The following is a 26,601-nucleotide window of genomic DNA, read 5'->3' as shown; positions in this document are numbered from 1 at the left end:
ATGCAGCTTAAAGTTATGTCAGTAACATTGTTTAATACTGTTCTAAAATATATTAAACATATCCACTGCATTACCTGAAATTAGTATATTAGCATAGATGCTGAGGAGTAGAATGATCATGATGATCTTAGTTGCGTCGATTATTTCTCATCAATGAAGAAACTTTCTCATGAGCAAACTCTCATTCAGCAGGTGGAGTCTTCTTATGTCCTAAATTTACTATCATGAACATCACTGTGTCAATAACTATTACAAATGCACACTCTTTGCTCAGTATAGAATTCTGAGCAAGGATATATGCTGCCACCTTATGAGAGGAAATGTTAAAGGTGCATGGGGGTGTGAACAGGCAAGAAAATGATCATGATGTTGTGTTTTCTGACTGAATGAACATAAATCTACTTGTTATTGTGTTTCCATCTTAATCTATGCTGGTATCTACCTATTGTTAAAACTGTCACAGCTGGTCTTTTACCAAAGGTAGTGTTATTTAAGTTATAAAACACCTTTAGATTGTTTAAAGTCCAGCACTGAGCTGGTATTCATGCAGCTTTACAATATAACCAGCAAATTTACAGTTTCCTTTTCTTTAAAAGTTAATAACAGTTTCTTTTACGAAAACCTTTAATGGTAAACTACACAGTAAATTTCCCAGTGTTAAATCAGCAGTGTTAAAGTGTATTTACTCTAATAGAGTCATTATAACGACAGCTGGAGCAAAACGCCTCCCAGTGTGGGTGATAATTCGCGGAGTTAAAAGACGCAGTGTCAATGTTACACTAGAAAGCTCCTCCCACCACAGACTCCTTTTCAAACTGAGAGGATTTTTCACGGCGCCATTTTCTTCACATCAGTTACACGGTAAGTTGTTCATATTCACTTATTAAACCAACAATTTGACATTTTAAACACAAGTAGCATGTTAAAATAAGGTTACATTCCTTTTGTCCATGTTTATTATATATTTCATTTTGTACCTGAAGCAAATGTGACACTGTCTGTATGCTAACGTAAGGTTGTTAATTAGTGTTGGCTAAGACTGTAAGGATTGTTAATGTATTTCAGTGTGTAGTGGTGATTGTGTTGTGTTCTAGCATGTTTGAAATTCCATTAAATTAAACCCTCTATGTGTTGGGAGCTACATATTAACATTAGCTAGCTAACTAGCATTTTGGCTAACATTGGTGCACGGGCACTTAAGCATTTATTGTTACATTTTAAATTATGTAAGGCAAGCATTAACTAATTAAAATTTTACACTAATGTTACATCTTTCACTTCTTTTGGATACCTAGCTATAGAGGTCGTTTTCAGTAAGGTTATTGTCTTATTTCAATTCCGCTGTCTTTAGCGATTTTACAGTTACAGTTATTACAACCAGCGCAGTATAAACTTAATAAAGTATCCAAAATATCCAGGATTCAGTTTGTAATGTTTTCTTTTATTAGTTTGAACTTAAGATGACAGTGTTTGTATTTGTAGTGAGTTAACTTGATGTTAACTAATGATGGTATTGACACAAGTTACCTTTTTCCAGTTTGGTTAGCAGACTATTCAGTATGTTAAACTAAAGATGAACAAAATACTGACTCCCTAGTGCTAAGTTAGATCAGACAAACGGTAAAAGTACTAGTAATTATTTTAGTTTTGTATTGAGGAATATATTTCATGTAGGTGAAATACTCATTTAGTACAGGGCTTAAAACTACAGCCAAAGGGCTGAAACACCTTGTTACACTGAAAAAGTAACATACAGTGTAAGAAATAACAATGCAAGGCTGTTTTACTGGTATTTATGGGACTGTTTTAATATTCACATTTTCTGTTTACAGTAGTTCGATGAAGAGCACTGACTATAAGAAATTACTGTCTACAGGAAGCATGCCAGAGGAATTGTAAGTAAGTAGCTCATAGTAATAACTGATACAACCAAAATCACGTTTAAACATTTTAAATCCTGCTAAAATGTATGTCCTTATCAACTGTTCATTGTTACATAACTTATTTTGTTCATTCATTTATCAGTGTCTGTACATGTCACTCTCCAAGGAACATTATTATGATGGCGAGAGTGGCACTGGGTACTTGGCCTGGAGGATTAAAACCATACAGAGATGCACCGCTAAAGGGAGGCGATTATCATCTGGAGGTAACATTTATAATTCAGTGGAAATACATAATACAGTTCCACATTGTGGTTCTTTATTAATAATGGTTATTAAATGTTGTTATTAGTTTTGATAAAGAAGCTGTATTTCATATTGTCTAGCACCAGGAGATGGATCATCGAGTGAAGACCAGTGTGGTGGACCAACTGTCAGACGAGAGTTGCAGTTTGTTACAGAGAAGGTGCTGAGTGAGGATGAGTGCAAGGATACAATCTCTCTGATGAAACATTCAGCTGATGAAGACACAGTCAAGAAGAAGATGAAGTTGACATTTGTTTATCGACACAGCATGGTCCTTGACCTCCTGCTGTCAAGCAACATACTGTCTGTTTTCCACGTTTCAAAGATATCAAAGGCTTGGTGAATATTTGTCATTACTTTGACAATGTAAACACACTTTAATATTTTGTAGATAGCAGATATAATTCTCTATTCTCTTCCTGTTACAGATCGAACAGGATTTTGTACTGATGTTTGGTGAGGATGTATCAGGCAGGTTGCTGGAGAGGTGGCCAACAACATTCAAAAAGAAAGATTATCCAACAAGGCAGAAAGCTTCCTTCTACCAGTGACCTGAAAGAACTTTTGCTGGCAGCTGACTCACCTGAGGATGCCACTGAAGTTAATGCTGACATTGGTGAGCTGTTGTTTCTTTGATTAGCACATTCATAGCATATATAATGTTTGTCACAGAACAGTTATCCTTTTTGTCTTTTGGGTCTACTCAAACATTTTTCAATGCATTGAAATATATTGTTGATGATGATTCAACTTTATTAAAACAAATAACTTTTGCAGGCTGGGACAGTGGGACAGGTGGGACAATAGCAATTCTTTTGCTATTACATCTGATTCCATCATCTGGTCAGGGTCGGAAGAGACCAGGAAAGGTGTCAGCTTCTCAAGCAGAAAGGCATCTTGTGGTCTTCAAGAAGGTTTGTGTTTCTTTTCTATTTTTATGTTATGAATTACCAGTTTAAGAAAACTTGATTCTTATTGCCTGTCTGTATTTGTCTTTTCAGACTGGAACAAATATCCAAGAGCACCTTGATGCCGTCACTACCAGCACTCAACCCTACCTCCTGGCTGTTGGGGTGAAAAAAGAATGACATCCACTGGTTCTTCATTATTCTTGACAAGAATGCCATGCCATGCAAGTCTACCTCTTCACTTGGTTCTTTTGATGAACTGTTTAAAGCACATTTTGTGTTTTTGGCACATCTTACAACACTATGCTTCACAACATGTACACGCTTCATCCAAACCACGGGTTTTAGAAAACATTTAAATACCAAACACCTTAACTATTTTGACCAACAGGCTGACACTGATGTTAATCTACAGCCTGATGTGGCAGTTAAAGAAGTTAGCACTACAGGGAGGTGATGTCAACTAATGTAGAAGAAACACACCCACAACATCTGAAAAGGTCAAATAAGAGCACTTTGGATATGTGTGCCTCTGCTGTTGCACAACTCAGGGCAGCTGGATTAAGCCAATCTACTGTGAATAGTTTTGTCTCCTCAATGGAGGAAGTGTTTTTGAGATTCATACTCAGGCTAAAGATGCAGCCTTACAGAGTGTACCTTTACAGGACACCACAAGTAAAAATAAATATAATAGTAATAAAATAAAGCATTGGGAGTCCTTTAGCCTTGAAAGATTAGCTTTAGGACCAGGAAAGATGGTGACACTTGGAGAGCTGGAAGAAGGTCCAGAAATTGCTTGGAGCTGTGTTTGTTTTCAGCTAAGTGGATAATAACACACGGTACAGAGTACCGCCTGACTTTATCATCTGTGCAGATGTAGTGTCTGAGATTCCGGTTTTTTGTAAGATCAAAAGTATTGTTGTGAAAGATGACATTGTATTGCTCTCATGGAAAACTGATGGAAACCCTGTGTTTTGATGACCATTATCATGCATTTAGGGTCAGACTGCATCCCAATATGGTGCTGAAGGTGTTGAACATAAATGAGCTGTGTTGCTTCTTCAAATGAAGTATGGCATTTCAGATTCCTCCTGTATGTCGTTCCATATTGCAGTTTTATGCCAAACTAAATTCATTGTTTTAAAGTGTTTTATACACTACATGAGATGTTTTTATATTTTGAGCCTAACATAAAAATAAAGCTGTTAAATGTATTATCTAGTTGTGGTCTTTGCTTACTTGTTTTATATGTAAAAGCATTATTAAAAACCAGGTTTTCATGCTGCAAAACAGTGAATTGTGTGTAAAGGTAACATTACAGGAAGAGTTTTAGTAACACTACTTGGTGTAAAATTAATTACAAATTTTACTCTATGAGAGCTAATTTTTCACTAGAGATTAGTGTATGAATAACACAGTATAGAGTAACATCAACTCCCATCAGAGTTCTTTGAACCCCAGTGTTAATTTCAAATAACTCAATTCAGTGTTAAAAATCAGTGGGATTTTACTCAAATAGAGTTAATTTATCACTATGATAGAGTAAATAATATGACACTACTAGTAGTGTTAAGTTGATTTAACACTATGCGGTGTTACTCAGTGTTAAATTTTTACTCTATTTAGAGTTAAATTTACTCTAAAATTTTAACACTATAGAAAGAGTTGATTTAACACCAATTCCGAATGGGACCAAATAGACTCGGAAACAGTGTTAAATTTAACTCTTTAAGTGTTAGTTTGACACTGCAAATTTTACTGTGTATCATAATGTCGTCAACATAGAGTGTTTGTTTTTTCAGAGAAATATCTTATATCATTATGTATTCATGTGTTAATGTATTCATTCTTTACTAAGTATTAAGTCTTTAGTAATGGGTTGATTAAAAACATTCAAGATTACAGGAAACCAACAAAAACAATTTAGAGATTATAGAGACTCAACTCAATGTGAAAATAAAGAGAAAATATACGGGAAATTTATGATGACATGTTCCCCCCAATGAAATCAGACACTGCAGATAATTTTAATATTAAAGAGTGCTTTTTTATCACAGGATGTGGCAGCTTAAATGTTTCATTGCAACTCATAGGGAAGCTTCTATTATAATATCTGATCTCTGTGAGACATTGGTTATAATGGCTGACTCCAGGTGTGAGAGGCTGTGAGCTGTAATATAGAGAAAAACAAGTGTGTGTTAGGTTTTTGTATTGAGGTGCAGTGATGTGCAGCACTGTGGTAACTAGCAGCACAGAAGTACACTCCACTGCTGCTCAGTTCGAATTCCTTAATCGTTAATGTGCAATTCTCTTTTACATTTGCACTCCCACCTATTGTCACATTCACTCCAGGTTCTGGATAATCTTTGCCAAAACGCAGGTATCCAAGCAATTGTAGAGTTTTCTCTGACTGCTTGTACCAGAGGATTTGGTCATAGCCTTGAATACTGTGTGAGCAGTTGATTTTAACTTCTTCTCCTGTTGTGTAAATATTAGCTGGAGTCTGGTTGACTTGATCACTTGAAGAGGAAACTGTTGAGAAGACACCAATAAAAGTAAGACACAATATATAAGTACCAATTACGAATTACATCATAAAATGTGGCATACAGTCATAACAGTAGCTGTGTATAATACTCAGAAAAGTGTATAATATGATACATTTAAAGCACTCTTGACATTACCTGTAACTAGATTACATTTAAAATAGATGCTGAGGAGTAGAATAATCATGATGCCTCGCTATGACAGATGTTTTCAGTTGTGTTGATTACGTCTAACTTCTCTTATGTCTGGCTCTTATGAGCGGATCATCACTCGGGGGTGGAGTCCTATTATATCCTGAGGTTTATTTTTATCTACAGGATTGTGCCATTCACAACCACCAGTTCACACACCTGGTTCAGTGAGAAACTCAAAGATATACTGCCACCTTACGACAGGACATGAGAGGACATGCACCACAACCAAGGTTACACTAGCAGAGGAAACTCTCCTGTTAATTACAGAGACCCAACCAACCAAGTTTCTTCATTTTATTCAGTGTATTTAAAATAATTAAATCACTAATTTTCTAGTACTTCATGAAATATAAGTCTTCAGTATTTTAATGGTTAAACATCTAAAACTTAAATAATGTATCATAAAATGTTTTGTTTTTTCTTCTTTAAGCTGTTGTATTCATAGTCAGCAGCCAATAATAATCCTCTACAGATGTATTTGCAATTGGAGATTGGCCTCTATTACAGGAAGTGGCAGCTCAAATGTTGTATTGTTTCTTTTATAAGGAACCTTCTGTTATAATATCTGATCTTTGTGAGACCAACATTGGTTTTAATGGCTGATTCCAGGTGTGACAGGCTGTATTAAAAAGATTAAGAACACATGTTTGACAGGTTTTTGTATTGAGGTGCAGTGATGTGAAGCACTGTGGTAACTAGCAGCACAGAAGTACACTCCACTGCTGCTCAGTTCGATGTCCTTAATTGTTAATGTGCACTTCTCTTTTACATTTGCACCCCCATCTATCGTCACATTAGCTCCCGGCTCTATAGTATCTTGACCTAAAAATAAAAATCCCAGCAGTTGAAGCTGTGTTTTTGACTGCTTGTACCAGAGGATTGTGTTATAGCTTTGAATACTGTGTGAGCAGTTGATTTTAACTTCTTCTCCTGTTGTGTAAATATTAGCTGGAGTCTGGTTGACTTGATCACTTGAAGAGGAAACTGTTGAGCAGACACCAATAAAAGTAAGACACAATATATAAGTACCAATTACGAATTACATCATAAAATGTGGCATACAGTCATAACAGTAGCAGTGTATAATACTCAAAAAAGTGTATAATATAATGCATTAAAGCACTCTTGACATTACCTGTAACTAGATTACATTTAAAATAGATGCTGAGGAGTAGAATAATCATGATGCCTTGCTATGACAGATGTTCTCAGTTGTGTTGATTACGTCTAACTTCTCTTATGTCCGCCTCTTATGAGCGGCTCGTCATTCGGTGGGTGGAGTCCTATTATAGTCTGAGGTTGATTTTTATATACAGGATTTTGCCATTCACAACCACTAATACACACACCTGGTTCAGTGTGAAACTTATAGATATGCTGCCACCTTATGACAGGACATGTTACAGGTGTCTTGAGCTTTTCGGAAGAACAGATGAAAACTTCACAGGGATATTTTTGTATTAACCAGCAGGATTATGAAGCAGCTGTAGCAATTAAGAAGCATAGAAGTATATTGCAATGGCAATGATGAATTCAACATCAGTCTTAATGATGCTGTGTTTCAATTTTATTTTAAGTCAATGTAACCCTGATTTTTGGTTGTGGTAGACTGTTTTCCAGTCTTTCCGGACTGTGGGTGTATTGCAGGCTATAGTTTAAAATTCTTAGAAATGATCTAAAATAAACACCAACATGGCAGGACTCAACGTTTTACATCAACTCTGCAATGCACAAGGCACAAGGACCTGTCACACCATAAACAGTCCCACCGTAAACACTGGGTAAGAACCAAAGTGACCTTACAAAATGCCATAAGAAATAACTTGATTATTATACATAAAATTATAAATTGAAGTAAGTGACAATAAAGTAATTACTAATTTATAATAAAGTTAAAAGGGTAAAATCATAAAATAATATTACAAAATCTAGTGTGCAACATAAATTTACATTATAATCCACACAAATTAAACACACCCTAAAACGAAATACATGTGCGATCACCAAGGTTACACTAGGAGAGGAAACTCTCCTGTTAATGACACAGACCAAACCATTCAACTTCCCGTCTGCAGCTCTATGGTCAAAAGCATACCACCTTTACACAACAGGAAGCAAATCATCACAAATCACCTTTTGTTTTAGTTATTGAAAATGATTAAAAGTTTTATAAAAGCTGTACATTTTAATGCAGTATAAGTTGTTTGTTTGTTAAAAGTCCAACACTAATTCAAAATTTTCAGGTCTTATTTCACAAATCTTTGAAAGTAAACTACTTTCTTCATCTTAGTGAATGTATTTAAAATAATTAATCACTAGTTTTCTAGTACTATATGAAACGTAAGTCTTGTGTATTTAAATGGTTAAACATCTAAAACTTAACTAATATATCTTTAAAAGTTGTTTTTTTATTTTAAACTGTTTTATTCATAGTCAAAAGCTAATAATAATCCCCTACAGATATATTTAACAATCGAGATTGGCCTCTATTACAGGAAGTGGCAGCTCAAATGTTGCATAGTTGTTTATAAGGAACCTTCTGTTATAATATCTGATCTTTGTGAGACCAACATTGGTTTTAATGGCTGATTCCAGGTGTGAGAGGCTGTAATAAAAAGATTAAGAACACATATTTGATAGGTTTTTGTATTGAGGTGCAGTGATGTGCAGCACTGTGGTAACTAGCAGCACAGAAGTACACTCCACTGCTGTTCAGTTCAATGTCCTTAATTGTTAATGTGCACTTCTCTTTTACATTTGCACTCCCACCTATTGTCACATTCACTCCAGGTTCTGGATAACCTTTGCCAAAACGCAGGTATCCAAGCAATTGTAGAGTTTTCTTTGACTGCTTGTACCAGAGAATTATTTCATAGCTTTGAATGCTGTGTGAGCAGTAGATTTTAACTTCTTCTCCTGTTGTGTAAATATTAGCTGGAGTCTGGTCGACTTGATCACTTGAGGAGGAAACTGTTGAACAGACACCAAATAAAAGTAAGACACAATATATAAGTACAAACAAAATATTACATCAAAAATTGTGGCATAAAATCGTAAATGGAGCAGTGTATTATACTCTCATCAAATATATTTAACACGTTCATGACATTACCTGTAACTAGATTACATTTAAAATAGATGCTGAGGAGTAGAATAATCATGATGCCTTGCTATGACAGATGTTCTCAGTTGTGTCAATTACGTCTAACTTCTCTTATGTCTGCCTCTTATGAGTGGATCATCACTCGGGGGTGGAGTCCTATTATATCCTGAGGTTTATTTTTATCTAAAGGATTGTGCCATTCACAACCACCAGTTCACACACCTGGTTCAGTGAGAAACTCAAAGATATACTGCCACCTTATGACAGGACATGAGAGGACATGCACCACAACCAAGGTTACACTAGTAGAGGAAACTCTGCTGTTAATTAGAGAGACCCAACCAACCAAGTTTCTTCATCTTATTCAATGTATTTCAAATAATTAAATCACTAATTTTCTAGTACTTTATGAAATATAAGTCTTGAGTATTTTAATGGTTAAACATCTAAAACTTAAATAATGTATCATAAAATGTTTTGTTTTTTCTTCTTTAAGCTGTTGTATTCATAGTCAGCAGCCAATAATAATCCTCTACAGATGTATTTGCAATTGGAGATTGGCCTCTATTACAGGAAGTGGCAGCTCAAATGTTGCATTGTTTTTTTTATAAGGAACCTTCTGTTATAATATCTGATCTTTGTGAGACCAACATTGGTTTTAATGGCTGATTCCAGGTGTGAGAGGCTGTAATAAAAAGATTAAGAACACATGTTTGATAGGTTTTTGTATTGAGGTGCAGTGATGTGAAGCACTGTGGTAACTAGCAGCACAGAAGTACACTCCACTGCTGCTCAGTTTGAGATCCGTGATCGTTAATGTGCAGTTCTCTTTTTCATTTGCACCCCCATCTATCGTTACATTCACTCCAGTCTCTGGAGTACCTTTGCCAACACGCAGGTATCCGAGCAATTGTAGTGTTTCCTCTGACTGCTTGTACCAGAGAATTGTGTTATAGTTTGTAATACTGTGTGAGCAGTAGATTTGAGCTTCTTCTCCGTTTGTGTAAATATTAGCTGGAGTCTGGTCGACTTGATCACTTGAGGCGGAAACTGTTGAACAGACACCAAACAAAAGTAAGACACAATATATAAGTACAAATGAAAAATTACATCAAAAATTGTGACGTACAGTCATAATAGTAGCAGTGTATAATACTCTCATCAAATATATTTAACACGTTCATGGCATTACCTGTAACTAGATTACATTTAAAATAGATGCTGAGGAGTAGAACAATCATGATGCCTTGCTATGACAGATGTTCTCAGTTGTGTCAATTACGTCTAACTTCTCTTATGTCTGCCTCTTATGAGTGGATCATCACTCGGTAGGTGGAGTCCTATTATATCCTGAGGTTGATTTTTATCTACAGGATTGTGCCATTCACAACCACCAATTCACACACCTGGTTCAGTGAGAAACTCAAAGATATACTGCCACCTTATGACAGGACATGAGAGGACATGCACCACAACCAAGGTTACACTAGTAGAGGAAACTCTCCTGTTAATTACAGAGACCCAACCAACCAAGTTTCTTCATCTTATTCAATGTATTTAAAATAATTAAATCACTAATTTTCTAGTACTTTATGAAATATAAGTCTTATGTATTTAAATGGTTAAACATCTAAAACTTAACTAATGTATCTTAAAATGATTCTTTGTTTTGTTTTGTTTTTTAAGCTTTTTTTTTCATAGTCAACAGCCAATAATAATCCCCTACAGATATATTTGCCATTTGAGATTGGCCTTTATTACAGGCCAATCTCAAATGGCAGCTCAAATGCTGCATAGTTGTTTATAAGGAACCTTCTGTTATAATATCTGATCTTTGTGAGACCAACATTGGTTTTAATGGCTGATTCCAGGTGTGAGAGGCTGTAATAAAAAGATTAAGAACACGTTTGATAGGTTTTTGTATTGAGGTGCAGTGATGTGCACCACTGTGGTAATAAGCAGCACAGAAGTACACTCCACTGCTGCTCAGTTCGATGTCCTTAATTGTTAATGTGCACTTCTCTTTTACATTTGCACCCCCATCCATCGTCACATTCACTCCAGGCTCTATAGTACTCCTACCTGAAAATAAAAATCCGAGCAGTTGTAGCTGTGTTTTTGACTGCTTGTACCAAAGTATTCGGTTATAGTTTGTAATGCTGTGTGAGCAGTAGATTTTAACATTTTCTCCTGTTGTGTAAATATTAGCTGGAGTCTGGTCGACTTGATCACTGAAAGAGGAACCTGTTGAACAGACCAACATCAAAAGTAAGAAACAATGTATAGGAGTTAACCTAAAATTATATTTTAAAAATGCAACTTATATACTGTTATAATAATCGTACTGTGCAATCATGTCCTAAACCATTAAGCACATTTATGGTATTTACCTGAAACTAGAATGCAGTTTAAATGGAAGCTCAGGAGCAGAAATATCATGATGCCTTGTTTTCAGTTCTGCTTGGGATCTCCAACCTTTCTGAGTAAACTAGCTTTTGAGTAAAACTTCATTCTGTGGGTGGAGCCCACTATCATGGTGTCAGCCTGATGCAGTATTAAGGTCTAAGAAAGATGTACTGCCACACCATAAAGGAAAATGTTACAGGTGCGTGAGACTGAGCTGTGAGAGCTGATCACTGGAATATTGAACTTTAGGGAGCAGATACACACACACACACACACACACACACACACACACACACACACACACACACACACACACACACACAAAATTAAAGAGTTTTATTAAAGTTTTATTAAAGGGATCGAAAAGCTGAGGTTGTGGGTGAATGGAACAGATATATGATCGCTGCATGGTGGGGCAGGATGTAAGTACAGAGAAAGGAAGGAGCTAACAGGGAAGCAGTCTCCTCAATGCTCCTGTCACTATTGCTTTTTCTTCTTCTCTACCCATTTCTATTATTCTTCATTCTTTTGCTCCACCTCTGTTTTCCAGCCCTCACACTTCTCTTAATAACCCAGACTCGTCTTTTCTTTCTAAAGAACTCCTGCTGTGTTTAAGTGTTATGTATTGTTTCCTCAAATATGAAATCCAGTTGAAATGATCAGAATTCAAACAATGTGGAGAGAAACAGTGCTCCCTAAAGGATGAAATAATTATAGCTGTTTCATGGCATGACAGCTGTCTGAGCAGTCACTGATATGTGGTTTATTTGGTGCTCTCTCGAATAACTGCTGCTGTCTGCATTAGAGGAGGTTTTTGTTGAAGAAGGATAGTAGATGCAACACTGTGCAGCGCTGGCAGCACAGAAATACATGGCGCTGTCCACAGACTCTCTCAGCTTTGGAATGTGAAAAGTTGACAGCCTACTCCCTTCACCTGTCACTTTATAAATGTTTTCAAATGCATCTTCAACAGCTGTAAAGGTAAATCGTGCATAACCGAGTAAAATCATTTCATTTTTCCCCGGAGACTGTTTGTACCACTGTATCATATCAAATTTATTGTTTGAATGGTTGCAGTGTATTTGGATTTCCTCTCCTGGGGCCTTAATGAGGGCAGCTGGAGTCTGATGAACACCAGATTTTGGGACTTCTGCAGAGTAAAAGTTTAAAAAATAAAAGCTTTAGAGGTAACAAAAAACTTTAAATATTTTAGAAAGATTTTGTATGTTTGAATTGAACATTACCTGTTAAACAGAATGACAGCGTTCCAAAATGGATGATGAGTCTGATCATGATCCTTACATTGATGAAAACAAAGGTGTGACGAATATGAACAGAGCTGCCTGAATGTAAAGGAAGAGGAGGGATCTACATTATGTGTGTCGCTTCATCATCAATGCATTCTTCTGTGTGGGCTAACACAGGAAGAGATGGTTTTATGGCTGATATCATTGGTGATTTCCTGCCATAAACAGCAGCTAGACGCAGGTGCGCTCTTCTTCGCTGCTTATTTATGTGGCGTAATATCATGTAGGGTTTTTGTAAAAGCAAGACGTTAACTAGCTCACTGTGCGTACTAGCTGCACAGTAATAAATACCGCTGTCTTCAGCTTTGAGTTTCTCCACTTCAAGCTGTGATTTTACTGACCCATCTCCACTAATTTTGAAAGATTCTTGGAATCCATCCTCAATGGTTGGGTTTCCATATAAAATATATCCAATGAGTTTAAGAGCAGAGTCACCCCTTGGCTTCTGGTACCACAATATTACGTTGTATGTACTCTCTGAATGGTTGCAGCTGATTGCTGTTTCACCATTAAGACTTCCTAATATTGATGATGGAACCTGCTGAACTCTTGTGCACAATGAAGGACCTGTGGTGAAAGTGAAAAACAATATAAAGTGAACCAAAATAAAAATGCCAGCTGTGAGCAATAAATTCAGTTTCAAACGTACAGAAGCAGAGAAGCAGAAGAATGATCCTGGTGATGATTCTCATCATAATGTTGTTATGTTCCTCTTTGTATCTGCACTGAGTGAGAGGCTGAACACATGCTGCGGGTTACTTAAAGGGGAGGAGACAAAAATTATGATACCAAGAAGGTAAGCAACAGAATATGCACTGAAGCAAGAAGGTTTCTGGCTTGACTCTGTGTAGGTTTTTCTGTGTTCTTATCAGTGTGTTAGAAAGTATATAAATATAATGATATAGCAAGCAACTGTTATTGTAATGTTATAGCATTCGGCCAGATTGCTGTACACTTGTTTCTCTCGTTTTCAAAAGCACTGTTCCCTGAAAGCTGTTGATACTAACTCATCTAAAACGAATATCTTGGAACCAAAGCAGGTTTAAATACCAGAAACAGAGAACCAAGAAATAGATGATGATGATGATGATGATGATGAGAGCTGAGTTCATGTTGATCTTCTTTAAAGATTACTCTTACACTGAGATATTTTCAGGAGCTGTTAAGCATGATGCTGTGCTGCAAAAGAGGTAAATCATTACTGCTACCATGCACAAGGCAGTTTCAATTAGGCCGTGTGTCTTATTGTACAACACAATCCAAATAAATGTGGCCTTTATTCACAGAAAATTCCTTTTTCAGGTACTTGTCTGCTTGTGACTGTTCATAAAAAACTATCAAAAACATAAAGTAAAACTCAGATGTAATCTAACATTTTATTAAAGTTGCTGTGTTAAACATTGAAATAAATAATTAGCTTGTAAATAAATAAAAAAAAGTCAAGCAACATTAATGCTGTTAAAAAATATCTATACTGCCATGCCAGTGTAACTGCAATAAGCCGTTCTTATCATAGATCATTAAAAAAGGAATGCAGAACCATAACCAAGTCCTGACATCAGTAACAGGTACAGAGCTCCCCCTACAGACACTGATATCTTTAGTTTATCAGTGTGCTGTCTGTAGGGAGTATTTGTGCGGCTCTTTAATCCACCTGTATCACTGTGTTCACTCACAGAACAGAAATACACTCCACTGTCTTCAGGCACCAGCTGCTTTACTGTCAGAGATCCAGTTTGTTCATTGGTCTTTGTTGCTGGAAACTTTTGCTCACTGAAGCCACTTTCATATGTGTGAGTACTGTATGCAGTTGTAAAAACAATTTGCTTCATTCCCTTCCCTGGCAACTGCTGATACCAATACATCTGTCGATATGTACCCCCCTTAGTGTGGCTGCAATCCATTGTGACAGACTGACCCTCGGTACTCCACAACAGGGGAGTCTGTGAGACATCACTCCCACCAGTTAGACCTGAGAATTAAAAAGTCACATCATGTAACAAGACCTCCAACAACTTTTCTATATGTTAACTAAAAAAACAGCATAGCAGCTTTTAGTGTAAAATAACAACTTGTAAAGTACCTCCGATACAGAGCAGAGCTGCAGAGAGTTTGATCAGAGCAGCTGTGATCATCACTGTGTTCTGAGCAAACTGAAATAGAAACCACAGTCAACTGTCAGCGGGTGTGATATATGCAGAGATACATGTGGGAGTGTCACATTACTGTGAGACAATGTGTGTATGTACTTAAAGTTTATTTAAGTATTTAAGCAGATAATGGAAACATTGCATATAGGTTTCTGTTCAGCTCTCTGCTGTAGCTGTATCACTGTGCTTGCTCACAACACAGAAATACAAGCCTCTGTCTTTTGGCTCCAGGTTCTTCACTGTCAATGTCCCACTCTCAGGAACTGACTTACTGGCCGAAAATTTCTCTGTGTTTAAATTTCCATAGTCATGATCATCACCATTTTTGGCTATACTTATGAACACAATTAGTTCCAGAGTTTGTCCTGGTAGCTGTCTATACCAGCACATCTGGAAATAGACATCACCCTTTGTGTGGTTACAGTACATTGTTGCACTTCCACTCACCCTTCCCCACAGTATGGGAGTCTGTTGGACATCACTTCCATCAGTACCACCTGTGTGTACAACAGTTGAAGTTAATCAAGTAAACTTTTTAACTCTTGCACTTAACAGTTGTCACCTTCTGATAGCTGGAAATGTTGATGTTACAATATTTTACCCTCAACTAATGACAGGTTCATAAATGTTGTCCCCTTATAAACTTTACCTTTAATCCAGAGCACAAAAACCAACAAGCTGAGCAGACCGCATCCAATAACAGTCATGTTCTCTGCTGGTTTACAGTAGTTACAGAGATAAGAACAATTTCAAACAGGTAGTACAATGTATGAAGTTCTTTGATCCTATAAGCTGGTGTAAGAAAAAAAATCTGCTCACACGTAAAGTAAAATGCATAGATACAAGCTGTACAGGAGCTCCCCCTACATACAGATCAGTCACATTGATTAGCTCAGCGAGCCAGGCTTGAAGTTCTGAGCTTGACAAAGCATTAAAATTGGCTTGAGAATCAGTCAGTTAACGAAGATAAAGAATTATGAAAAATGTATGACGTTGAAATCAGTTGAAATTTTAAAATATCTGCTGTGAATGCTGGTCTTTCATAAATATAAAACTGAAAGTTGCAAGAAGTTGATGTCTTATTTTTAGTAATTAGACATGTATACTAGTTGGAGTACTTCAATTGTCATAATCAAGAAATGTTGAAACAAAATTATGCTTTTATAGCTGAATGTTAAGTTGATCCGACAGTTCCTTTTAGATGTGGTTTTTCCAAAATGGGTCATTATGTATGATAAGATACAGGCTACGGTAATAACCATGTACTATTTCCCTGTAATCCCAGTCACTTTTGTACTGATACCAAAATTACTGGATCACTGTGTTGTGTTGTGAGTGCTGAACACAGTACGGTCAGATACCTAACATTTGCATGGATGTGTTACATCAGCAGAGCATAGTTAGACCTTGGTGTCCTAGGTTTGGGCTCAGCTTTTCTCATCACTCTTGGGAAGTGATGAGTAAATTTGTCCCCAGGCTCTACAGCTGTGTTTTGAGTTTAAACAGCAGGTAGCAGTGCAGGTCAGAAGTGCCAATGTCATGTGAGACGGTTTAAAATTTGGAACATAAACAAATCACCAATTGAGAGAGTTGCACATTCTGTGAAGAGACTAGGGAATTTTATGATGCCGTGCAGCTCACTAAGTCTGCCTGAAAGCGCTTCAAGCTTTGTCCCTCACAACAGAGGGGCATATCAGCTGAGTAATTTTACAGGACTTCCAACAACTGTGAAATAATAGAAAGACATTGTTAGCATAAGTACAAAGGTAACATAAGAGCGTATCTTGTGATTTGCAATGCAGTGTAAGGTAATGAACTTCCAGCATCAGTGATCATTCTTGTGATCTGAGCAAACTGCAATAGAAACAACAGGTCTAACAGATATATGAAGAATTGTATTTGGCAGTTCCACAGTTTTGTGTGGCAGTACTTGAGGTTTCTCTACAGATGATGGGAACTTTGCCCAGAGGTTTATGTTCAGCTCTCTTCTGTGTCTGTATCACTGTGTTGGCTCACAGCGCAGAAATACCATCCTTTGTCTTCTGGCTTCAGGTTCTTTACTGTAAAGATAAGATAAGATAAGATGGCCTTTATTAGTCCCACAGGTGGGAAATTTGTTTTGTTACAGCAAAAGTGCAAAGTTATGTAGCAGAAATTAGAAAACACTGGAATGCAATAAAATAAAATAAAATAAAATAAAATACTATGTACAATAGAATAAAATGGAATAGAATAATATATACAATAGAATAAAATAGAAATACAAATACTATATACAACTGAGTAGGAAAATACAAAAACACAACTTCGTCAGAAGAAGAATTGCACATATAGCAGTCTTATTGCACATGTGTGGGTTTGTGTGTTTGATCAGCTGCAAAAGTCTTTATTGTAGAGTCTGACAGCAGTGGGGAGGAAAGACCTGCGAAATCTCTCCGTCCCACACCGTGGGTGCCGCAGTCTCCCACTGAAGGAGCTGCTCAGTGCCTTCACAGTCTCATGCATGGGGTGGGAGATGTTGTCCATCAGGGATGACAGCTTAGCCGCCATTCTCCTGTCACTCACCACTAAATGTCCCACTCTCAGCAACAGGCTTGCTGAAAATTTCTCTTTGTCAAAATTCCCATAGTCATGCTCATTATCTTTTTTGCCTGTTGTTGCAAATACAATTAATGTCATTGTTTCTCCAGGCAGCTGTCTGAACCAGTACATATAACTATAGGTAAAATCCTTTGTGTGATTACACTGCATTGTTGCACTTTTACCCTCCTTTTCCCAAAGTGTGGGAGTCTGTTCAACATCACTTCCATCAGTCAGACCTGTGTGTAGAACACTGAAAGTTACATAAGTGTATATATTAAATCTTGCAGTTGTCATTTTCCCAAATGCTGTCACATTTCTGGGATATCTACTGATCTTAGAGTATTTTACCTTTTGTCCAGAGCACAAACACCACCAAGCTGAGCAGACTGTGTCTGATAATAGTCATGATCTACATCTAAGAGTCTTGTACAGTTGTAAGGGTAGTTAGGCTAATATGAAGACTTACAGGGAGGCGTGTCACTGCAGTGAGTGGCATCCATTCATCCTGTGGGTTAATGTAAAATACTCTTTCTGTCTGTTAAAGTGTAGATGATTAGATAAAAGTCAGTCACACTAACAAGCTAAGGAGGCTGGGTTTGTTGATGATATTATTTAATGAGTGGAATGAAAGTGAATGTAACGTATAAGCATGTATGTATTCCATGTATTCCTCTTTGGAAGAATACTTGGAGGGTAATTATAGTTGCCCCTTATAGTTATAATATCACAAACTACCTACCTGCTATTACCAGTTTTAATTAACTTTTTATATAAATGAATAAATTAATATACGTTTGTAAAATGCGTAAATATGTGCTTGTGAGTAACTTCAACCTGAATTTCTGTTCTTACTGAAGCCCACCTGCAGTACCTTCACGGACCACCTGAGGGCACCGGCCCACACGTTAGGAATCACTGATTTAGTTCCTTGGTTCTACTTTTTGTTAGGTTAAAAAAAACAACAACAACAACTTTTTGGTAGGTTAGCAATTCACAGTGTTGCTACTAGTCCTTCTGTTCTTCTTGCTTGTCCTTGTGTTTCTCCGGTTTATCTCCGGTATGACTGTTTTTAGACTTTGCACAGTCCGACCACTCACCTGGTTTATTTGCCACACTAGCTACCTAGCATGTTTGGCATCAGTCTGGATTGAAGATTTCGATTTTGTAAGTCTGCTGTAGCATTTATGTTGATTCACAGTACAGAAATACACTCCACTGTCTCCAGACACTAACTTCCACATTCTCAGAGATACAGTCTGAGCAGTCTTTGTCTTTAATGCTGGACTTTTTCCTGGATTAAAGCCAGTTTATATTTATGACTGACCAATGCAGTTATGAAAAAATGCATCTGTTCACCTCATGCAGCTTTTGATACCAGTACTTCTGAAGATATGAACTCTCAGCAGTTCTGGAGACGTCACCCCCATCAGTGAGACCTGTGGTGTTAAAAATCAATCAAAAAGTCATCTTATATATATCTAAATGCAGACTCAGAGAACAATATGAAAATACTAAACAGCTGTGATCATTCATGTCAAAACTAAAATAGAAAACACAGTGTGAGTGCTGAGAAGTCTGACATGACATACATATAAAGTGATAGAAATGTGGGAGTGTCACATTATTGTGAGACATGGTGTGGTTGTACTTGAGGTTGCAGACAATGGGAACTTTGCCCAGAGGTTTTTGTTCAGCTCTCTGCTGTGTCTGTATCACTGTGTTGGCTCACAGCACAGAAATACCATCCTTTGTCTTCTGGCTTCAGGTTCTTCACTGTGAACGTCCCATTCTCAACAACAGGCTTATTGGCAGAAAATTTATCTTTGTCAAAATTCCCGTAGTCGTGCTCATTATCTTTTTTCCCAGTTGTTGCAAACACAATTAGTGTCATGGTTTCTCCAGGCAGCTGCCTGAACCAGTACATATAACGATAAGTAGCATCCTTTGTATGATTACACTGCATTGTTGCACTTTGACCTTCCCTTTCCCACAGTATGGGTGTCTGTTCAACATCACTTCCATCAGTCAGACCTGTGTGTATAACAGTAATAGTTACATAGGTGGACATTTAAACTCATGCAGTTGACAGCTTCATAAAGTTTGTTCATTTCTGATTGTTAGAATAATATTGGATTTTACCTTTTATCCAGAGCACAAATACCAAAAAGCTGAGCAGACTGTGTCCAATAATAGTCATGTTCTAAAACTGAGAGTCACATTCATCTACCAGTGTAGTTACACAGCTATGAAGAGTTGCAGGTAGGTGTGTCACTGCAGTGTGTGACATTCTGTGAAGTCGGTTGGTTGAGTTTGGTGACGTGAGAGTTGCTCAACTGAAACAAGCGTCTCTTTAAAATTCTGGGGAATCAGGCTTTAACTGACCTGATACAACACATGTGGTCAGTCCTGATCTTGAACAACAATATGATACCACATTCCTTCTTTAAACAAACAGCTATCCAATTTAATTACATTTTTTTCAGGTAAATCAGGAGAAAGTGTCAAAGTTCATTTTCATTGTTCCCTGTGTTGTTTTTTATTTCACGTGTGTTGTTGGAAGACAATTTCTAAAAGTTTACTTATATATCGTGAGGGGCATGTGAGCGTAAAAATCATACAATTAACACTGAAGATAAGTATACTTTCCTCTTTGTCCAAAACTAATGTTGTGATTTGTGTGTCCATGTATGCTTATTTTTCTGTTCATTCTGACTGTAGCAGTACAAGAAAATTATGCTTCCAGATTGCAGAGGAGTTTTCTCATTGCATACCCTTTGTTACTGCAGATATTGCTTAGTATGACTGTAAATCTGAATAATGAGCATTGAGCGCCCCCTACAGATAATCAAACACACTGATGTCTTCAGTTCATTGTGAAACCATAGTCTGGGTATTTGTGCAGCTCTTTAATCCACCTGCATCACTGTGTTTACTCACAGCACAGAAATACACTCCACTGTCTCCAGGCACCAGCTTCTCCACTGTCAAAGATCCAGTCTCATAACTGCTCTTTGTTGCTGGAAACTTTTCCTCACTGAAGCCACTTTCATAAGTATGCTGGGTGTTTGGAGCTGTGAAAACGATTTGCTTTATTTTCTGTCCTGGCAGCTGTTGATACCAATACATCTGTGTGTAATCAAAACTCTTAGTGTGATTGCAGGTCATTGTGGCAGACTGACCCTCTGACTTCCATAGCAGAGGAGTCTGGGAGACATCACTCCCATCAGTTAGACCTGTAGGTGTGAAAAATCAAATTATGATACAGTGCCTCACAAACACCACAAAATTTTAGCATTAAATTAAAGCTGAAGACACAGGTTATCTAGTCTTCAGCATCACGATGAAACATACCTCCAAACCAGAGCAAAGCTGCAGAGAGTTTGATGAGAGCAGCTGTGAACATTATTGTGTTCTGATAACACTGAGAGACCAGACTCAGTCTTTTTCTGTGTTGGGAGGTGTGGTATGACAGCAGAGATGAGTCACAGGTGGGAGAGTGTTTTGCATGTTTTTATCTTGTGACACCAGGTGCTTCACTGTAATAATACTACCTTATGTGTCACTGCATCTTTAACAGTGTGGAGCAATATTTTCATCTAATTGATCATTTCTGCTGCAATTCTCTTTGCATTGTTTGATCTTGTTCTGTGATTTTGTTAGTAACTGTGCCAGAAATATGTATGGGAAAGCCATTTATATTTGGGAGTGTTTGTGGTGTTTGAGGTCCCCCTACAGTTTATGTAACAGTAGTGAACACTGCGCTGAGGTTTTTGTTCAGCTCTCTGCTGTGTCTGTATCACTGTGTTGGCTCACAGCACAGAAATACCATCCTTTGTCTTCTGGCTTCAGGTCCTTTACTGTGAACGTCCCATTCTCAACAACAGGCTTATTGGCAGAAAATCTATCTTTTTTGAAAGTTCCATAGTCGTGCTCATCATCTTTTTTCCCAGTTGTTGCAAACACAATTAGTGTCATGGTTTCTCCAGGCAGCTGCCTGAACCAGTACATATAACGATAATTAGCACCCTTTGTATGATTACACTGCATTGTTGCACTTTGACCTTCCCTTTCCCACAGTATGGGTGTCTGTTCAACATCACTTCCATCAGTCAGACCTGTGTGTATAACAGTAATAGTTACAGAGGTGGACATTTAAACTCATGCAGTTGACAGCTTCATAAAGTTTGTTCATTTCCGATTGTTAGAATAATATTGAATTTTACCTTTTATCCAGAGCACAAATACCAAAAAGCTGAGCAGACTGTGTCCAATAATAGTCATGTTCTAAAACTGAGAGTCACATTCATCTACCAGTGTAGTTACACACCTATGAAGAGTTACAGGTAGGTGTGTCACTGCAGTGTGTGACATTCTGTGAAGTCGGTTGGTTGAGTTTGGTGACGTGTGAGTTGCTCAACTTAAGCAAGCGTCTCTTTAAAATTCTGGGGAATCAGGCTTTAACTGACCTGATACAACACATGTGGTCAGTTCTGATCTTGAACAACAATATGATACCACATTCCTTCTTTAAACAAACAGCTATCCAATTTAATTACATTTTTTTCAGGTAAATCAGGAGAAAGTGTCAAAGTTCATTTTCATTGTTTCCTGTGTTGTTTTTTATTTCACGTGTGTTGTTGGAAGACAATTTCTAAAAGTTTACTTATATATCGTGAGGGGCATGTGAGCGTAAAAATCGTACAATTAACACTGAAGGTAAGTATACTTTCCTCTTTGTCCAAAACTAATGTTGTGATTTGTGTGTCCATGTATGCTTATTTTTCTGTTCATTCTGACTGTAGCAGTACAAGAAAATTACGCTTCCAGATTGCAGAGAAGTTTTCTCATTGCATACCCTTTGTTACTGCAGATATTGCTTAGTATGACTGTAAATCTGAATAATGAGGATTGAGCGCCCCCTACAGATAATTAAACACACTGATGTCTTCAGTTCATTGTGAAACCATAGTCTGGGTATTTGTGCAGCTCTTTAATCCACCTGCATCACTGTGTTTACTCACAGCACAGAAATACACTCCACTGTCTCCAGGCACCAGCTTCTCCACTGTCAGAGATCCAGTCTCATAACTGTTCTTTGTTGCTGGAAACTTTTCCTCACTGAAGCCACTTTCATAAGTATGCTGGGTTGTTGGAGCTGTGAAAACGATTTGCTTTATTTTCTGTCCTGGCAGCTGTTGATACCAATACATCTGTGTGTAATCAAAATTCTTAGTGTGATTGCAGGTCATTGTGGCAGACTGACCCTCTGACTTCCATAGCAGAGGAGTCTGGGAGACATCACTCCCATCAGTTAGACCTGTAGGTGTGAAAAATCAAATTATGATACAGTGCCTCACAAACACCACAAAATTTTAGCATTAAATTAAAGCTGAAGACACAGGTTATCTAGTCTTCAGCATCACGATGAAACATACCTCCAAACCAGAGCAAAGCTGCAGAGAGTTTGATGAGAGCAGCTGTGAACATTATTGTGTTCTGATAACACTGAGAGACCAGACTCAGTCTTTTTCTGTGTTGGGAGGTGTGGTATGACAGCAGAGATGAGTCACAGGTGGGAGAGTGTTTGCATGTTTTTATCTTGTGACACCAGGTGCTTCACTGTAATAATACTACCTTATGTGTGACTTCATATTTAACAGTGTGGAGCAATATTTTCATCTAATTGATCACTTCTGCTGCAATTCTCTTTGCATTGTTTGATCTTGTTCTGTGATTTTGTTAGTAACTGTGCCAGAAATATGTATGGGAAAGCCATTTATATTTGGGAGTGTTTGTGGTGTTTGAGGTCCCCCTACAGTTTATGTAACAGTTGTGAACACTGAGCTGAGGTTTTTGTTCAGCTCTCTGCTTCATCTGTATCACTGTGTTGGCTCACAGCACAGAAATACAATCCTTTGTCATTTGGCTGCAGGTTCTTCACTGTGAATGTCCCTTTATCAGCAGTTGGCTTGGTGACTGAGAATTTTTCTTTACTGAAATCTCCAAAGTCTTGATCGTCATCTTTTTTGCCTCTTGTTGTGAACACAATTAGTGTCATTGTCTCTCCAGGCAGCTGTCTGTACCAGTACATCTGGAAATAGAGATCACCCTTTGTATGGTTGCAGCTCATTGTTGCACTGTCACCCTGATATTTCCACAGTATGGGGGTCTGGGTAACATCACTCCCATCAACGTGACCTATGTGTGTATAACAGTACAGAATGCCATATTGAACTTTGATTGCTCACATCCTTCAGCATCATATCAAAATATGATTAAAGTATATTTACTGCAGCATGACCAGTGCAACTCTATATAAGTTTAAATGTTGATTTTGTTGTAACTTACCTAATTGCCATGGCAAGAAGACTGCCAATGTGAAGAGAACTTGTTTAATGATGATGACATCCATCTTTTGTTGCACAGAAACTGAGCCACAGTCTCACACAGATTAAATGAAGAGCTGCTGATGGGAGTGTCCCTGCACTCTGAATTGTCAGTGATGTTGATAGCATGGTGGTACAGTGGGTCCCCCTTCAGGACATCCCAGTACATGAGCTTTAATTCTTTTCAGTACCTTTGATTATGATCATGTGAATTATTTTTCAATAGATTAGGCAGTCTAGGATTATTATTGTGTTCTTAGCGAAATAAAATCCAAGACCACAATCTGCCGGTGTGAGTGACAGTAACTGACATTACTGCAGATATATTTGAGTGCATCAGATTATAGTAAGAATGTGTGTGGTTGTACTTGAGGTTTCCCTACAGCAGAGCAGGTAATGGGAACTTTGCCCAGAGGTTTTTGTTCAGCTCTCTGCTCTGTTTGTATCATTGTGTTTACTCACAGCACAGAAATACCATCCTTGGTCTTTTGGCTCCAGTTTATTCACTGTGAATGTCCCAGTCTCAGCAACAGTCTTGCTGGCTGAAAATTTCCCTGTGCCGAAATCTCCATAGTCATGCTCATTATCTGTTTTGCCCGTTGTTGCAAACACAATTAGTGTTAGTTTTTCTCCAGGCAGCTGTCTGAACCAGTACATCCAAAGATAGTCACTACCCTTCGTGTGATTACACTGCATCGTTACACTTTTACCCTCCCTTTCCCACAGTATGGGTGTCTGCTGGACATCACTTCCATCAGCACCACCTGTGTATAGGAGTGAAAGTTAAAGAAGTAAACATTTTAACTCTTGCAGAAGACAGTTTCCCAGAATGTTAGATTTCTAGAATATGCATAATAGTCTTACACTACTACCTTTTATCCAGAGCACAGATACCACCAAGCTGAGCAGACTGTGTCTGGTGATAGCCATGTTCTAAAACTAAGAGTGTCTTTATTCTGTCAGTGTAGTTACACTGATATGAAGAGTTACAGGTACGTGTGTCACTGCAGTGTGCCACAATGATCACGTGGGCTGATGTAAAACATGCTTTCTTTCTGTAGGCTGGGTTTGTTGATGTGGCATATATAAATATGAGTATAGTATGAGCTGAAACAGATTTTTGATTAATGTAATTTTGCCAATAATTAATATATTTTTTATCAATGTGAATTAAAACAGTGTAATCTTCTCTGACAGATGCAACAAGTTAATTGTAGTTTTTATGTTTCATTTTAACATTCAGACTGTGGTAGGAATATATCAAAGAATACAGTACACAAACCAAAAAGAATGTAATTTCAAAGCAAAAGTACTCTCATCTGTTTAACAGTAATCTGTTTAATTTGCAGCTTGCAGAGGTTTTTGTTCAGCTCTCTGCTGTGTCTCTGTTTCGACAGTACGGAGGTCTGTATGTCATCATTCCCATCAACACAACCTGCGTGTGTATAACAGTGCAGAATTCCATATTGTCACAGCTTCACACAGATTAAATAAAGACCTGCAGGTGAGTGTGTCCCTGCACTGTGAATTGTCAGTAACTTTGTTGGTGTGGTGGTATTGTGGGTCCCCCTTCGGTACGTCCCAGTATATTTGATCTCATCATGTGATACAATGTTTGGTTATCTACTTTTTTTTCCCAAATCACAGGCCCACATTAGTGCTAAAAGATGTAATAAATAAGACACTATCACAATTTAGTAATAATGTAGTAACAGTAGACTAACGATGTGGAAACAAGACGGTAATATTGAAGCCTGCGAAGTTTTTATACATATAAATTGTTCTAATTGAATAAATAAATACAATAAAAGCACATTAACAGGCTTCTGTAAATGCCATTGTAAAAGCTTGAACCATCAGATTCCCCAGCTTTCCTAATAATTTTTTATTATCTTGCATCAGTCCAATATACATTAAACAAGAAAAATGAAGACTGTTTAAAACATAAGATGAGAAAACGCTGACACTTCTGTGAAAGTGGGTGAGAACAGACACTATGGCATTATAGCAGAACAGCTAATTTTATTAGTAGGTAATAGGGATACTGGGGAAATTGTAAGCAAGAGTATAAGTAGCCCTTTTATTATTTCCTTAAAAGGTGTCTTCTGCAGCTCCTTCAAGTACAGTTAGTTTGGGAAGTATCTTAGAATTTTTTTTGAAGATGGCTGCAGGAGTTTGTGGGTATTTCATGATTGTAAAACTTGCAATAGATGATTTGATTTTCATACATGCTCTAAATTCAACAACAAACTGCTTCAAAGGCCAGTTTGGACATTTAAATTAAGTCATGACAACAGTTTACATGAGCAGAACTCTACTCTTACTTTACTCTCCTTGAATTTGCTGTCAGAGACTTTATGCTTTGACTGCTGTCGTGCAGGTTTATCCAGCAGAGGTCACCCTGAGATCTGTTGAGCTGAATCCTGCAGACTGTACACATGTACAGACTTCACTGAGCAGCAGCTCAGACAAGGTGAGTATAATTGTCAGGATGCCGTTAAACGGTGCCAATAAATGGATCTGAAGAGTTAGCTGGAGAGGAAGAAGAAATAATATTGTGGAAATTCTGTTCATTTTTCATAGACTCTATATATCTGTTGTGCCTCTTTGTTTCTTTTAAGAAGTATACATATAATGAAGAATCAGCATACCCTTTGCCTGATATAATTTCTAATAGTTTTTTTGTTTGTTTTGGGGTGTTTTTTTTGGTTGGATGAAGTGTAACAGATGTAACTGTTGCAATTTCACCCTCTCCAGCAGAGAGCTATTCAAATCCTAAATACTGTAATACAACTTCAGCACCCATACAAAATAAATGTGCTGCTTCT

General features: G+C 37.4%; 1 protein-coding gene, 2 long non-coding RNA genes and 2 gene segments (V, D, J or C); 2 read left to right on the top strand and 3 right to left on the bottom strand.

Moving 5' to 3' along the window:
- The first annotated feature begins 743 nt into the window (after positions 1–743).
- Positions 744–2,495, top strand: LOC120434913. 2 transcript variants are annotated; one of them, XR_005609424.1, is made up of 4 exons: positions 744–861; positions 1,833–1,899; positions 2,026–2,149; positions 2,270–2,495. It is a non-coding gene; the product is annotated as an uncharacterized LOC120434913 (long non-coding RNA). The 2 variants fall into 2 exon arrangements; XR_005609425.1 differs by having other exon boundaries at positions 809–861; positions 1,836–1,899.
- A 204-nt stretch (positions 2,496–2,699) lies between these two features.
- Positions 2,700–3,268, top strand: LOC120434914. The gene is made up of 3 exons (XR_005609426.1): positions 2,700–2,805; positions 2,967–3,103; positions 3,191–3,268. It is a non-coding gene; the product is annotated as an uncharacterized LOC120434914 (long non-coding RNA).
- A 4,627-nt stretch (positions 3,269–7,895) lies between these two features.
- Positions 7,896–11,461, bottom strand: LOC120434968. Its single transcript, XM_039603650.1, has 4 exons — positions 11,332–11,461; positions 10,886–11,185; positions 9,695–9,991; positions 7,896–7,936 (listed from the first exon to the last, which is right to left on the bottom strand). The coding sequence occupies exons 1-4, from the start codon at positions 11,378–11,380 to the stop codon at positions 7,896–7,898; spliced, it is 687 nt and encodes a 228-aa protein (XP_039459584.1). The 5' UTR covers positions 11,381–11,461.
- Positions 11,462–20,200: 8,739 nt separating this feature from the next.
- Positions 20,201–20,795, bottom strand: LOC120434908. The segment is given in 2 exon segments: positions 20,201–20,620; positions 20,739–20,795. Coding segments are annotated over 2 exon segments (417 nt in total).
- A 1,482-nt stretch (positions 20,796–22,277) lies between these two features.
- LOC120434906 lies at positions 22,278–22,879 on the bottom strand. The segment is given in 2 exon segments: positions 22,278–22,704; positions 22,823–22,879. Coding segments are annotated over 2 exon segments (417 nt in total).
- Between the last annotated feature and the right edge of the window lie 3,722 nt (positions 22,880–26,601).

This window comes from Oreochromis aureus, linkage group 19, assembly GCF_013358895.1.
Source record: "Oreochromis aureus strain Israel breed Guangdong linkage group 19, ZZ_aureus, whole genome shotgun sequence".
NCBI classification, from domain to species: Eukaryota; Metazoa; Chordata; class Actinopteri; order Cichliformes; family Cichlidae; genus Oreochromis; species Oreochromis aureus.
The sequence above is the reverse complement of the archived record's forward strand: the minus strand, read 5'-3'. Positions and strand labels throughout refer to the sequence as shown.

Coding starts and splice junctions, on each gene's coding strand:
- LOC120434968 (XM_039603650.1), bottom strand. CDS start 11,380: ATGATATTTCTGCTCCTGAGCTTCCATTTAAACTGCATTCTAGTTTCA. Junction 11,186..11,331: donor AAACTGCATTCTAGTTTCAG/GTAAATACCATA, acceptor TCTGTTCAACAG/GTTCCTCTTTCAGTGATCAA. Junction 7,937..9,694: donor CTGTGCTGCTAGTTACCACA/GTGCTTCACATC, acceptor TGTTGTGTAAAG/GTGGTATGCTTTTGACCATA.